This window comes from Podarcis filfolensis (genome assembly GCF_964270895.1).
Source record: "Podarcis filfolensis genome assembly, chromosome: W".
In the NCBI taxonomy this organism is placed as follows: Eukaryota; Metazoa; Chordata; class Lepidosauria; order Squamata; family Lacertidae; genus Podarcis; species Podarcis filfolensis.
The window spans coordinates 10,786,004-10,801,334 of NC_139619.1; the positions used below are offsets into that span (position 1 = coordinate 10,786,004).

General features: G+C 46.2%; 1 protein-coding gene across 1 annotated transcript in view; it reads right to left on the reverse strand.

Annotated features, from left to right (window-relative positions):
• The window catches only part of LOC310753761 (inositol polyphosphate 5-phosphatase OCRL-like), a gene marked incomplete at both ends in the record, with an annotated part of 531,526 nt that overhangs the window by 453,838 nt on the left and 62,357 nt on the right, over positions 1 to 15,331 (reverse strand). The window contains 3 exon segments of the mRNA XM_083595104.1: positions 13,269 to 13,353; positions 13,877 to 13,926; positions 13,929 to 14,062. Coding sequence (XP_083451230.1) covers positions 13,269 to 13,353; positions 13,877 to 13,926; positions 13,929 to 14,062 — 269 coding nt within the window.

Genomic DNA, 15,331 nt, shown 5'->3' on the forward strand with positions numbered 1-15,331 from the left:
GCGGAGACGCGAACCCGGCTCCCATTCCACCCTATTTACAAGTGGGCTTTATGGATCCTGTCTTTGGTGGCAACAACTCCTTCCAAGCCTGCAGTTTGGCCATCTTTGTGCTGTGGCAGGATTTCACAGCCACATGACCCAGGAGGTCTGCATCAAGCAAGGATGCTGCAGCTACTGAGTGGGCTCTCCTTAGTCTGGAAAGTGCGTCCCATGTCCCCAGGCTGTGGGTGTTACCTTCTTTGGGGCAGAAGTGAGCCAGCTCCAGAGGGACGAGAGCATGCTATAGAGAAAAGAAAAGACCGTACTGGATCAGATGACTGATCTGATCCTAAACCCTCCCCCCCCAAAAAAAAAAATAATGGGTGCAAGAGAACATGGAAGCAGACCCAAGCCAGGGAAGACTTGCTTCCATCATGGGATGAGTGAGTTCTATTGCCTGGCCCCAAGGTGGAAGTGTAAGATCAAGGAAGAGGGCAGGAAATGTCTCCAGCCTTGTCCGGCATGCCAGGGACACACGTTGTGTTGTCCGCCTGATACCAGACTGTGATTCCTCCTGTGGGAATCCTTTCACAAGCCACTCTGGGAGCCTCTTGGGGCTGTGAAGGTGCCAAAGGTGAGAGACAACTTCAGGCAACTGAGCCTTCTTGCACAGCACATCAGCCAGCTAATGCCACTGGCTGCCAGTTGCCTCTCCGCTGCAATCGCACTTGTTGTGTAACCTCTCAGTTCCTGTGGGAGGAAAGGGGACCTCAGGATCAGGAGGCTGGTCTGGGGGAAAGAGGCAGACCACTGTGAAGCCCTTTACACTCTCAGAGAGAGATCCGTTTCTGTTCTAAAGTGGCAATGTCCTCCAGCCCCAAATTGTAGCTCTGCATCCAAGGCCCTCCTTTGGCTGTCTGGGCAAGTGGGCCTTTGCTGGCTCGTCCATGTGGCCAGCTTGCCTTACAAGAGGGGAAGGGCCCAAGAGGTGCACTGCTAGGTGGTGGCTTCTCCATGAAAGCTTTCTAGGTCAAACAGCCACTGAGGCCATCAAGATACTTACATTCATCAGCAAGTTCAGGATCTTAGTGCTTGGGGCCTCCCAGAGAAGGCCTCCCAGCATCAGAGTATAACGTTCTTCTAACTCCTGCAGGCAATGGCAATGAGGGAGAGGATGCGCCAAGCAGGGGAAAGAGACATCAGATGTTGAGCAATGGGAGCAGTGCTTAAAGCGTGTGAAGAAGAAACAACAACTAGAGAAGTCAAATTTCAAGGCTAACAACTTACCTGCTTGTCGGGCTCAGTTTTGACCTCAATGACTGCCGCAAAGGCTGCATGCACAATCAGGCTGTGGAGCTTCAGTGGTAATTTGGGCTTCATGAGGCTGGAGAGAAGGAGGGAAAAGTTTTTAGACTCTGTCTCATATTGGGGGAAGCATCAAATACATGTCATTCTCTTGAACTTCTAGTGAATGCATGTGTTAGCTTAAACCACTTTTGACAATCAAGCAGCGTATAGCTTTTACAGGGTAAAAATGAATAAAGGTAAAATTAAAATAAACACACGAGGGCACTGTTTATGTGGCAGTCTACCTGGCACTTGGTTGCAAGCCTCTAGGTCTTAGTTAATCCCACCTCTAAAAGCTGAGCCATTTCGCAGTCATCTCTAGACAATATAGCTTCTATTTTCTCTCTCACATCTCCACTCATCCTGTAAATAGTTGCTGCATAAAGAAAGCTTTTTGAACGCAAGAAACCCAAGAAATTGTAAGCAATTCTTCCAATCGAATTCACTGAAGTGGCAAGGTCTGGTAACACCTTTCCACATTCTGCTCCCCCCCCCCCCCCGCCAGCTCCTCGTCAAGCTCAAAAAACCCGGTATACCTCAGTTGGTAAAGGGCTTCCAGCGCCATAGCAAGGGCCAATTCAGGCTGCGTAAAGCACGCAATCCGTCCCATGAGATCCTGATAGAGAACAGAGGGCGGAGGGGGAAAACATCAGTTCCCTACGGACATCAGGTGGATTCCTCCAACCCCAAACTCAGTGCAGGAATTGGCAATGTAATGCCAAATGCCTGCACAACCCTTCACTTGGCCAGACCCCGCCAGGCCTTCCTTCTGCCCAGCATCCCCCCAATCCCATCCCCAGCTCTCCTGCCCACCTCACCCCTGGATACCTCATGCAACCTCTCACTCACCGCAATTGCCTTGACGGCCATCTTTTTGGAGTACCTCAAGCTGTCCTTTTCTCTCTGGCGGGCGTCCGAGCAAGTGGCCAGCACGCAGCAGAGCAACATCTCATCCTTCTCCAGTTGCTGAAATGGCAAGAGTCAGGCTGTCAGTTCATGGCAGGAGGCCTTCTCTGCATCTGAGACCGCCAAAATGGGGGTATAAACAGCACTGGTGGATGGGGGGGTGGGGGGTGAGGGATTTCGTATGTACTGTGCTGTTTTCTCAAATACTAACCACAGGCGATGCCCAGACCCTGCCAGTCTCTGAACCATCTGCAACAAGAGAAGAAGGAAAGGACATGGGGGCAGGTTAGTTCATTTCTACTTATTTTCCACAGTTGAGGATTAGAGCATTAAGGCCACCCCTCCTTACGCTCCAAAATGAAAAGGAAGCATTTGCTCACGTGGGCCCACAGCAACCCTGGACTTCTTGGGGACTTTGCGGGTCCCCTTCTTCTTGCGGGCTGCCATGTCCCTCAGTCGCCTGAACCTAGAAGAGAAGGAGAGGGGCAGACCTTGTTGTTGTTGTTATACCGCCCTATACCCACAGGTCTCAGTTACAACCAGTGCTTTTTTCTGGGGGGATGCAGGGGTACGCACACCCCGAAACATTTTGTGAATCTTTGCACTTTTGTCCATTTACCGTACTGCATTTATTTTCCCCGATTTGAACTATAAAATGGTGATTTTCTTGAGTCAAAATTAGAGTACCCCAAACATTTTTTTAATAGAAAAAAGCACTGGTTCCAACATAAAAATTGCACCATAGAAACACAAAATGCATAATAAAGGTGAAAAACAACCCAGTAAAGCCCCCTCCCCAACACATTTCAAAACCTGAGACAGAAGCCTACAACCAAAATGGGGTGTGTGTGTGTGTAAGAGAAGACAGGGAGTCTTTGCAGCATAGCCATAACACAAATACGGGTAGCCTAAGAGTTGCAGGCAGAGTCGTGTCATTTCACACACTACTTCGGCTGCGGGACATCGTATCAACAAGGAAAGGAGCATTTGATGTTGTTGCATCTCCTCGGGTATTTGTTGATTTGTCGCCACGAGGGGTTGTAGTTGTGCAGGTATAGTTTGATGAGGTTTCTGGTTATTTGTACCCTAGGTGCCCACTCACACACAAAAACAAATCTCCCTGCAGCCAACCAAAGACCACCAACCACACCCTAGGTCACCCCCCAACCTCTCTCACCACCAAGGAAATGCAACAAGGGAATAGTAAGTGAACCCACACAAGTGATGCTGACACAAAACCCCACACATACAGGGGAAACTCGGAAAATTAGAATATCGTGGAAAAGTTCATTTATTTCAGTAATTCAACTTAAAAGGTGAAACTTCTACTTCTCAGAGGTCAAATATTGCTCTATTTGCAATCCTTGTTTTGCTGATTTCATTTCATATTCTAATTTTCTGAGATTTTTAATTTGGGGTTTTCATCAGCTGTACGCCATAATATCACAATCATAACAAATAAAGGCTTGACATATCTCGCTTTGCATGTCATGAGTCTATCTCATATATTAGTTTCACCTTTTAAGTTGAATTACTTGAATAAATGAACTTTTCCACGATATTCTAATTTCCCAAGTTTCCCCTGTACACTAAGTAGAAGAGAAGCATTGCCACCCTCCCCCACCCTCCCCCTCTTCCCCCCTCTGTTCTTCCTAACCCAACACTGCATGCAACACTAATGTCTCACAACAAATGAAACTGATCTGTAGAAAACACAACTTGACAAAAGAGACAAGGCACGTGTTTTTTTTTGTAAACTAAGAAATCTTTAATCATTTATTTATTTATTTAATTATTTTTTAAAACACCAACAAGGAAAGGAGCAGGAAGGAGTTATCCAAGATGATCGTGGCCTTGGAGAGAAAGCAGATGGAGGGAGAGCTTTGAATCAACTCATTTGAGAATGCTGGTGGGAACTTCTTCACATCATGTTTACTCCATTGCTGAAATTTGCAGGCAGCCGATGCTACAAGGACAAGTAGCCTGCAGGGCTGGGAAGCAGATTACACCAATTGTTGGAGGAGAACAACAGCATCTCTCACTATTACTCAGCATAGCAATATAGAGCTTCCAGGAACAGAGGCACTCTACCTCTGAAGCCCACAGCTAGAGGAGAAGCAGCAGGAGTGGGCTACTGCTTGTGAGTTTGGACTAGATGGGCTTTTCCTCTGATCCAGCAAAGCCACTTCCGCCTACAAAGGAGGTGGAGTTGCAGGCGATTGAGGGAATCCCCGGCTGCGTCTCAGCAGGACTCCCCCTACTGGTGGTTAACCCTTCCCGGACTTCAAGCGGATGGGCTGAAGCCGGATAGTCGGTTAGGACCTATGTCTAAGCCAATACCACTCATCACCTGTAACCAATAAAGTTGTGGCCATATTTAGCCCATTAACCTGAAATAATTGTGTCATGTGTCTTTATTTCCACTTTGGGGGGGGGCGGGAACTCGCCACGCAATAGGGCTCTTTTTGTTTTTTTATGCACCCACAGACCCCAAACGGCTCTCCACAGGAACACAGTGGTGCATCTCATGTATGGGGGGGGGATTCCAACACTCCCCCCACCCCCACCCCCACCCCCAGCAAAGCAAAGATAAGGGAAGCATTTCCAGCATTTAAAAGAGCCCTCAGCATAATGCTGTTAGGACAGCAGCCCTGCCTGGAGAGCGAAGGGGGCTGCTAGGAAGGTCGTCAAAGCATCAAGGCATAGATGAGCCAAAGAATGCAATGAAAACTCTCTTATTGAAGAAACCAGAGGCCTTTCTACTGGGCATAGTTGACCAATCGGTGTTAAAGGAGGATAGAACTTTCTTTATGTATGCCACAACAGCAGCAAGAAATCTTATTGCAAAATATTGGAAGACACAAGATCTACCCACTTTGGAAGAATGGCAGATGAAGGTGATGGACTATATGGAATTGGCAGAAATGACCGGCAGGATCCGAGATCAGGGGGAAGAGTCAGTGGAAGAAGATTGGAAGAAATTTAAAGATTATTTACAGAGATATTGTAAAATTAATGAACTTTAGAATAAAGTTGGATTAAAATTAAGAGGTTTCTAGCTGTAATGGGTTAAAAGAATATGAAAAAAATGGGTTTATAAAAGTAAAATTTCAAGATCACAACAATTTAAGAATAAAGATTTGGGTAGAATAAAGAGGGAAACAAATTGCTGAGCTAATAAATTGAATTGGAATACAAAAAAGAGAGGTATGAGGAGGTCCAAGAAACAAGTAAATGAAAAATAATGTGATGGAAAGATTTTTTTTTCTTTTTCTGTTTGTTTTTATTTTTTGTAATGCAAAAATCTTAATAAAAATCTTATAAAAAAAAATAAAATGAAAACTCTCTTAGAGCCAGAGTGACTGACAGGAAGACTGACAGAACGCCTGTCTGTTGCAGTTGATGGCTGAAGAGTTGAGAAACGGAGAAGGGGTAGAGAGAGGGGGGTGTATAGTGGCTAGAATTCTGGACTAGGAGGACCTGGGAGATCCGAGTGCAAATCCCCACTCAGTCATGAAGTGCACTGTTTGATGTTGGGTCCAGTCACTCTCATCCTAGCCTGCCTAACAGGTTTGTTGTGAGGGGGAAAATGGGGGGAAAGGCAAGCCATCAATGCCACCTTGAACTGCTTGGATGAAAAGTGGGCTATGAATGTAATAAAAAGCATCCCAAAATAATGATCATGGAAGGTACCCTGGGGATCATCTAGTCCAACCCCCTGCAATGCAGGAATATGCAGCTGTACCTTATGGGAATCGAACCTGCAACCTTGGTGCTATCTGCAGCTCCCTCTAACCAGCTGAGCTGCAATGAGATTTGAGGGAGAATGGGAAGGCGGGGAAAGGGAGGGGGGTGGGAAGAGAAGTTAAGCTGTTCAGGAAGGGGTTGAATTCCATGGGGATGCTGGCCGTGTGTGGGACCCCAAGCCCTTACCCCAGAAGATTACAAAAAAGAAGCAGACGAAATCCTACTTACAGATTCACGATGCTGGCCATCTCTTCAGGTGAAATCCCCTCCTGTTTAAACTCAACTGCTTTAAAATGCTCACACAACACTAACTCTGAACCTTGCCTCTAACCCTATTGCTACTCCTCTCTGTCTAAAATATACAGGAAAATATGTGCACAAAATATACAGATGAAAATGAAATGATAAAGTGAAAGCATTTGCTGAAATACAGTAGAGAACTCACGCCTCCTGAGTTGAGGGAGGCCTTGCTTTGCATGCAGGAGATCCCAGGTTCAGTCCAGGATCTCCACCAGACAGGGCTGGGACTGTCCCCTGTTTGAAAACCCTGCAGCGCTGCTGCCAGTCAGTGTAGGCAGTGCTAGGCTAGATTGACTCTGTCAAGTGCAACTTCCTATGAATGCTCCTCTTATACGATTTCTCGAAACACAAGCAAGCTACCTTATCAACGAGTTGTGAGAGTTCATTCATGACTTTTAACAAACAGCAGAAACCATTTTATTATTTCTATGTGAGTACAGAAATCCTGAATATGAAATATGCACTGCTAGGTGAGCTGTCCCGATGCCAACTGAAACAGACCCTCCAAAGATTCAAAGGTGAAAAGGGAATTTTGAGCATCTGAGCACAACTGGGCCGTCTTCTGCGTTAACGTGAAGTGCAGGAAGTGATTGCCTTGAGCAGGGGTAGGCAACCGAAGGCCCGGGCACCGGATGTGGCCCAATCGTCTTCTCAATCCAGCCCACGGACAGTCCGGGAATCAATGTGTTTTTCCATGAGTAGAATGTGTCCTTTCATTTAAAATGCACCTCTGGGTTCTTTGTGGGGCATAGGAATTCGTTCATTTCCCCCCACCCCCCAAAATATAGTCCAGCCCCCCACATGCTGTGAGGGACGGTGGACCAGCCCACGGCTGAAAAAGGTTGCTGACCCCTGGCCTTGAGCCTCCTCAGGACTGGCACAGGGGCCGTGCATTGCAGGGTGCCAGCCAAGGCCCGTGCCCCAGTACTGATTGCTGATTCTACTGAGTCCATCAGTATATTGTTGTGAAGTGACCTGGCATTTTTAATGAAGTGCAATATAGGCTTGTCTTACATCTTTAACAACAACAACAACACAGTAAATTGCACAGAAGAATTCCATGTTGCCTGTGCGAGCGGCTGGGTAGACCTCTTTGCAGCTGCATGATCCATGCATTTGATCTATAAGCAACTGGTCAATCTTCATAATTGGCTCTGGCTTTGTGTAGCAGATTGAACGCATTCTTCTATTTCTCAGCCCTGTATTCCACCCCCACCCCCCTCCTCCTATACTCGGACGGTGCCGACTACTCATCTCTACAGAGTGAAATGTTTGAGAGTCCTGCAGATCTAGTCTCAGACGTCAAACCTCTACCCCAAAGACGGGGGAGCCTGTGACCTTCTAGAGAATACATTTCTTTTGACTGCTATATGCTGAAGTGAACAAATGGTTTGTCTGAAACTCTTGTGAGCTTCTGTGGGCCGCCCTAGAGAACACTGGGCTAGAGGGATCATGGGGATGACTTGTTCCACAACAGCAGATGGCATGCAGAAATTTAAACTGTAGGAAAGGGAGGTAAACTGTCTAGCTAGCTAGCTAGCTATGTCTTGCTGCAAGTGCATGCACTCCTCTTAGCAAAGCCCCAAGAATTGCAAGTGTGGAGCCACACAAACACGCCTGATCTCAACACTGTCTTGGGGGAAACTCCCGATGCTGGAAAATTCATGTGCTCAATTTCTGCACATTGAGACAGGAGCCAAAGAAAGCAGTTAGCTTCAAGCACACGCAGAGTAGGGGAGCTCATAAAAAAGGTTTCTTTGGGAGGGGGTGGGTTGAGGTTTGCTCCGATGTGAAAGCTAAAGAGCAGGCTTTCACAGAGAAAGGAGCAGAGTAAGGCGGAAACTACTGGGACCCGTGCTTTCCAGGCACGCTGACGGGAGGGATGAGTCCAGCATTGCATTGTTGGGTCGTATTTTCAGTGACAACTATTTATGACAGAGGTTTACAGAAAATTGATCTAAAACCTCTGCTTGTAAGAGGCTATGGGCATTTGAAGAAGCCCATCATAATCTTTACATGAAATGTATCTTTAGAACACCGGTGGCGTCATGTCCCCATTTGTTGCCTTAGTTTCTCCATCAATGCACCACCCACAATTTGCCATCATATTGGCATCAGGTGTTTTCCAGGCCAGTGAATGTCAGCAACCCCTTCTTCTAAAGCTGCTTCCCCAGTTTCATCCAAAATAGAAAGAAATGCCATTTGGTAGCTGTTAAGTTGTGGGCGAACATGTCAGACGACACAGCGATTCTTTAAACAGCTCTTCTTTATTCAGATGCCAGAACAGAACTAGGCTGAGGAGCTCAGTCAGCCTGCTTATATAGAGCTCCAGAGCAATGCAACTGTTCCCATTTTCTAAAACTATCCAATCACTGAACGTCACTTTTCGATCCTTCATTAGCATACAAAACTATCCAGTCACTGAACGTCACTTTTCAATCCTTCATTTGCATAACTATCTACAGGCCCAGGGTGAGAACTTCAGTACATAACAGTAGCCCATTGAGAAGCTTTGGGAAGTAATGAAATACATTTCTGAAAGTTATTTATGGATGCACAAGGTCACCACATCTTTGCTTAAGGTGAATGGAAAGGAACATTTCCCCAGGCGGCACACCACTGTCCCCGAATCTCGTCCGCTGCTTGGTCATTTCAACAGATTGTGTGTCTTAGTAAGATTTTGTACATTTCAGAAAGCTTTCCCTTGCCTACAAATGAAGTGCATGATTTTTCAAAAACTTATTAATGCCCCGTGCTTTTATTTCTGGTGTGGTAAAAAATTGCAGAATCTGGCTATCATTTAAAGCAGTGTAAGATGCTGGCTTACGTTTCCCCTCACATTTGGTGACTAGGTAGGGATATGCAGTTTTGTGTTTTGTTTTTTGAAGAGTTCCTAAGGAGTCCTGCTGCTTCCGAGTTTTATTTTGGGGGTTGTTGTTGTTTACAAAAAGGTAATCCAGTTGTAACCTTTTTCTAGGTACAATTCTGTACATTCTGGTACTACCTGTTCACTCATGGTCCCTCCAAATCCCTTTGTTTCTTTTAGCAATGTGTCCTTGTGTATCTGCACAAGCTTTTCAAAGCCTGCTACCTTTGCTTACAGAATTTCTCCTTAGGGGCGCTTTGAACATGTCCCGTAATACATGTGGATAAAAGGAATCGCCTTTGTTAATTTCAAAAGCCATTTTATTTCTTCCATGATTTTCCTCTGTTGTTAATTTATTTTGTAAAAGCAAGTGGGGTTTAGTCACCAGAGAGGTGGATTCTGTGGTTTTGCTCAATAGGTCATGGTCATTTCAAGAGCCATAGGGCCTGAGATGGTTCCAGCTCTAATTTACGTGAAAGATTAGGAGTCCAAGAATGTGGAATCAGTACTGCAGGTGGTCAGTTCTGACATACTTCCCCCCTAAATAGTGGGTGAAGTCCTTTTGGAAAGGACTCAAAGGTTTCAAAGTGTCAAGTTTTGCTGTACTGAAGGACTGTCCATATCTAATCTATTAGAACACTGAACCCTCCTCCCCACTCCAGGAATTTTGCTATCCAAAGTGGGTTTGAATTTGGATAATAAAAGTTTCCAGTCGAGTAGATTTATACATTTTAGTGAAGGTAAGCAACTTAAAATGACCACAGACCCAGTAAAACTCATGACAAAGAGAAGAGAAACAACATTTAAAAGCAGATACAAATAATGAGGCATTATTCTTTTCTCAAGAAGCCAGCAAAATTTCATCTTTCCTGTTTTATTTTAAGCATGCTTTTTATTCAAGATTTTAACAAACAACAAGGTGGTAAGCTGCTCAATATAGGCAGAGCATCATTTCTCAAGGGCCATTCCAAATGTGTACAATTGATGGCTCCAAAATCAGCTGCACCCTGTGAGTCCAGAGGGCAACTGGTGCCATTGTCCCTGTTAGCATTTTGTAAGAAAGGGCACCAAGATTTCATCAAGCTGTCTGCCTTGATGAGACTTGCAGTGAGGATCCCTTTGATAAGCCATCGGCAATGCATAAAGGAGGGCAGGTGGCTTGGTGAGCAGGGAACTTCTTTCAAAGATTTGGACCAGCGATGTGCCTTTGCTTCGGGCAAAGGGTGATGGTGGATGGATCATAGCTACCTAACTCAGCACTGTCTGTACTGATTGGCAGTGGCTCTACAAGGTTCCAGGCAGGTGATGTTTTCAGTTTCACCTGGAGATGCTGGAGACTGTTCTGGGACCTGCATCACCAGCGAGCTCTGGTCCTCCCTTAAGGAGTTAGGCGGCTCAATGGTCTGACTCTGTGGAAGGCACCATGCTATTCCCCTTTAAATTAGCCATGTATACAGAAAACATGAGAACTGGAATTTTGGGCTTGAATGGATTTCTGGATCGCCTGCATGCCAAGCACATACTTCTACCACTGGGCCAGCACCCTTCTTCAGTGACTGAGGTCTCATTGCACACAGCCATCCAGCAAGCAAAAAAATGTTACTGTCAGAAGGGCAGAGTGGGCAGCAAGAGATTCAGGGGCCGGTTTTAGACCCACAGTGCTCGGGTTTATTCTGTTGCTTGCTTGACATTGTGCCTCCTTCCCCCCCTACCTTTTATTCCTATGAAAGTTTCACAATGTCGCTGCTTGGGATTCTGGATAATCTATGGTGGTTTCTTTTCAGTTTTTTTAATTAATTTTCCAAAAAAAATTTAAGACAAACAAACAAACAAACAAACATCCTAATTGTAATTAAACCAATCTTGATAACATTGTTAAGTGACTTCCTCAAATCCCCCTGGTTGAATTTCATTGTATTTCATTTTAACAGTTTTCCAAAATCAATCTTCTCAAAAAAAAAAAAATTAACTTGATCACATCTTTCATTCTTTTTTTTTTATATAAATGTTTATTAGATTTTCCAATTTTATACAAACACAAAAAGAAAAAGAAAAAGAAAAATATTAAAAACAAGTCAATTTCAGTAACAATTTTTCAATAACATGTTTCTTTGACTTCCTCATACCTCCCCTTCTTGTTTTCTAGTTCAATTTGTTAATCCAGCAAATCCTAATCTCTTAACATTCCTTTTAAAGTAACACCTTATTTTCCACTCAACTTTTTAAATTTTATGACTTAAAGAATTTTAATCCCTATTATCTTTATCATAACAGCTAGAGACCACAAAAGTTCAATCCAACATCTTTTCAGAGTTCATTAATTTTGTAGTATTTCTGTAAATAGTCCTTAAATTTCTTCCAATCTTCTTCTGCCGACTCTTCTCCCTGGTCGCGGATTCTGCCAGTCATTTCTGCCAGTCCCATACAGTCAATCAACTTCATCTGCCATTCTTCCAGAGTGGGTAGATCTTGAGTCTTCCAGTGCTTTGCTATAAGTATTCTTGCTGCCGTTGTAGCATACATAAAAAAAGTTCTGTCCTTCTTTGGCACCAAATGGCCGACTATGCCCAAGAGAAAAGCCTCTGGTTTTTTCAAGAAGGTATACTTAAATACCTTTTACATTTCATTATAAATCATTTCCCAGAAAGCCTTAATCTTTGGGCACGTCCACCAAAGGTGAAAGAATGTACCTTCAACCTCCTTACATTTCTAGCATTTATTATCGGGCAAATGATATATTTTTGCAAGCTTGACTGGGGTCATGTACCACCTGTATATCATTTTCATAATATTCTCTCTTAAGGCATTACATGCCGTAAATTTCATACCTGTGGTCCATAACTGTTCCCAGTCAGCAAACATAATGTTGTGTCCAACATCTTGTGCCCACATCTTTCATTCTTTCTAATCTAGCTTGAAACATCTTAATTCCTATCCTTACATATTTAAATCCTAAACCTATCTCATATTTGCAAGCTTTTCCAGTTAGGTTATCTTGACATATTCAGCTAAATAATCTTTGAATTTTGTCCATTCTTCCTGGTACTCCTCCTCCTTCTGGTCGCGGACTCTTCCCGTCAGGTGGGCTAGCCCCGGGATTCTGGAGAATCTATGTGACTAGATGCTTGTAATGTATGCCAGGCAATCTGGCACAAGTGGGTAGGGTTGCCATCCGCCGGGATTTGGCCGTTGGAAACAAGTGTCCATGCGGGAAACGCTTGAATGTCCAGGAAAACCCAAAGGTATAGCAATTCTACACGTGGGGAGTAGGGACGCAAGCGCAAATCAGAATAAAGCAAAGGCTGGGAAAGTTCAAACAGAACCCCCCCACACACACACTATTCCTCAAGATTTGTGTTTAAGACACAGGATCATAGAATTGTGGAGTTGGAAGGGACACCGAGGACCATCTAGTTCCGTTATTCCCAATCAGGGGTCCGTGGCCCCATCCCTTGCCTCCCTCCAACTAATTTTCTCTCATTTTGGCATCGCAATAGCATACATTTTATGGGCGGTCTTGTTGTTTGTAGTATACCTAAAATCCTTTGCTTATTACCCACATTTTGAACCCGCAGCCCTGAGATTAAGAGTGTCACGCTCTACCAGCTGAGCCATCCCACTGTAATTATCCCACACCTCCCCTCTTGACGAAGCTGCCTGCAAAGCTGATCTGCCGAGGAAATGTCCTTCTGCAGGCATGGTTTCAATCCAAACAACAAATACTAGTGGTCAACTCCAAAAGTGCGGTCAAGAAACCCTGCTTGCCAAAGAACAATTGAACGCACCCTTGAAGCTCCTTTGCAGCCATGTCTTTACCTGTCTCCACATCTGACACCACGTAAGATGCTAGATGTGGGGCCTGCGGGCCTGTCAAGGTTCCCCACCTCTGCTCTACCTAGCCAGGCTGCTGTTTTCAAATGGGGGTTAAAGCTGTGAAGCTGTTTGGATGCATGACTGGACTTGACTGTGGGCATTTCATTGTGCTGTGTCCCAGAGCCTTAAGGATGGGCTGGCCTAGGAACCTAAGCCACCAGGTATATAAAAGTGAGGTCCACTCCAGCCAAGAGCGAAAGAAAACCACCAAGCAGCCCTGCTCCCCAACAATGTCCCCCAAAGAGGATACGGATCGTCTCGGGAATGCTGGTGTCCAGGCACTCAATTCTCTCCTGCAGCTCGTCCTGCGTCCCCGGGGTCTGGAAGAGGTCCTCCTGATGCAGAGTATCACCCATGCGTTCGGAAGGGATGAGGTACATCCTGGATAGCATGAAGAACAATCCAGCCCTGGGGTGCATAATGTGAGGTCGAGGAATGCCACAATGGAGAGAAGCCCATCACCAAGAGAGCTGGCACAAGGGCTGAGAATTGTATCCCGCCTGCTTTCCACAGTAGCATTCCTACTACCCTTCTCCTGATTTGGGGCAATGGGAGAGTGAAATCATTCCCCGCTTCTTCTAGTGGCCAGTCTCAGAGAGCCGCTTTGCGAGGGATAGACAGAGAATGGTTGGGAACACTTGGGTTCTTCTGAGCCGCTCTAAGGAATAGTATATGCTGGATGTCCCACCCGCTGCCGCTCCACCAAGGTGCCACTATACTCACAGCAGGAGTTTGTAAGAGCGAGTCGGTAGCTAAGATATAAATCAATTGGGATGTTTGGAACCTGCACACCCCAAAACTGGTACTGGATTCCAGCCCACACCCATCCTTTCAATGGTACCGTCCCCCTCAGCTCACCTGGTGGCAGGCATTCTTGAAGAGGTGGTCCACCAAAAGCCAGATCTCCTTGGCCGCTCAGTGGAGTCATCACCATCCTGGGGTACGATATCCAGAAACTGCTTCTCCTGGAGGTCCAATGACAAGCGGGACTGGCATGAGAGCCTGACAGAATGTGTGCCTGTATGCATTCTTTCCTTGCTCCAGCTGGGTGGACAAGTCTTGCCCTCTGAGGCCACAACTAGGGCTGGGCAATAGCTGGCTTTCAACACGGTGATATATCACTAGCTAAACTGAAATATACTCAGAGTCGCAAAGTGATTTCATGCTCTTTATTCAGCTCATAGTGGTGAGGAGGAATGAATGAAAGTCCCCTCAAGGTATCTGCTTTATATACATTATTTACACAATGGGCTGCACATGATTGGCTAATTCCGGAATTCTACTGTAAGCCAATCAGGTTGTGGATTCACTTCTATCTGGAGCATGATTGGGTGGTTCCTGCCAACCAATCAGACTGCTGCATTGTTCTAGGACCAATCAGACTGCTGCATTCTGAATCCTATTGTTCTAGGACCAATCAGACTGCTGCAGTTTGGATCCCATTCAACTCAGTACATAACACCCCTCCCCTCTAAGTTCCAGTCCTGCCCGGGAGGTCGCATTCATAGTCCTCAAGGTACGCCGGCGGCCTACGTGTGCGTTGCGGCCTGGGGTGTTCCCTGGTCTGGGGTTCAGGTTCTGGCTCGTGTTCCAAGGATGCTGGCTGTGATGGGGCTGTATGGTCTGGCGCAACCGGCTCGCTCAGTGGTGGTTCTGGTTCCAGTGTCCTTTCGGCCTCACGGGTCCTCTCTGTATTTACTGATTCTGCCTCTCCTGCTTGCCCCTGCTGCTCTATGGGCCTCACTGCCCCACTGTTCCCTTGGGACTCCTCTGACCTGTCCTCCTCCTCCTGGTTTTCTCCCGGGAATCGTCGCCGTATCTGGTCGCAGTGGCGGCGCCAGCATTGCCCCCCATCTGTTAGCACCTCGTACGACACGGGGCCAGTGACCCTGGTGACTGTGGCGGGTACCCATGCAGGGCCTGCTCCAAAATTCTTTGCATACACTGGGTCCTGGGCCTCGAAGGTCCGGGGGTTCCTGCCTTCCCCCACCACTTCCTCATCCTGAGCTCTATCGGGGTGAAGGCGGTCCAATCTGATTGCAAGGCGCCGACCCATTAGTAGTTCAGCGGGGCTCCGGCCAGTCGTTGAGCTGGGGGTGCTGTGCTGTGCTAGAAGGAATGTGGCAAGGCGGTACTCCCAATCCCCTTGCGTCATGCGGCGAAGGGTGTCCTTGGTGGTCCGCACCATGCGTTCTGCTTGGCCATTGGTGGCAGGGTGGAATGGCGCCGAACGGATGTGGCGGATGGCGTTCTGCGCTGTGAAGGTTTGGAATTCTCCTGACGTAAATGCAGTCCCGTTGTCTGAGACGAGAG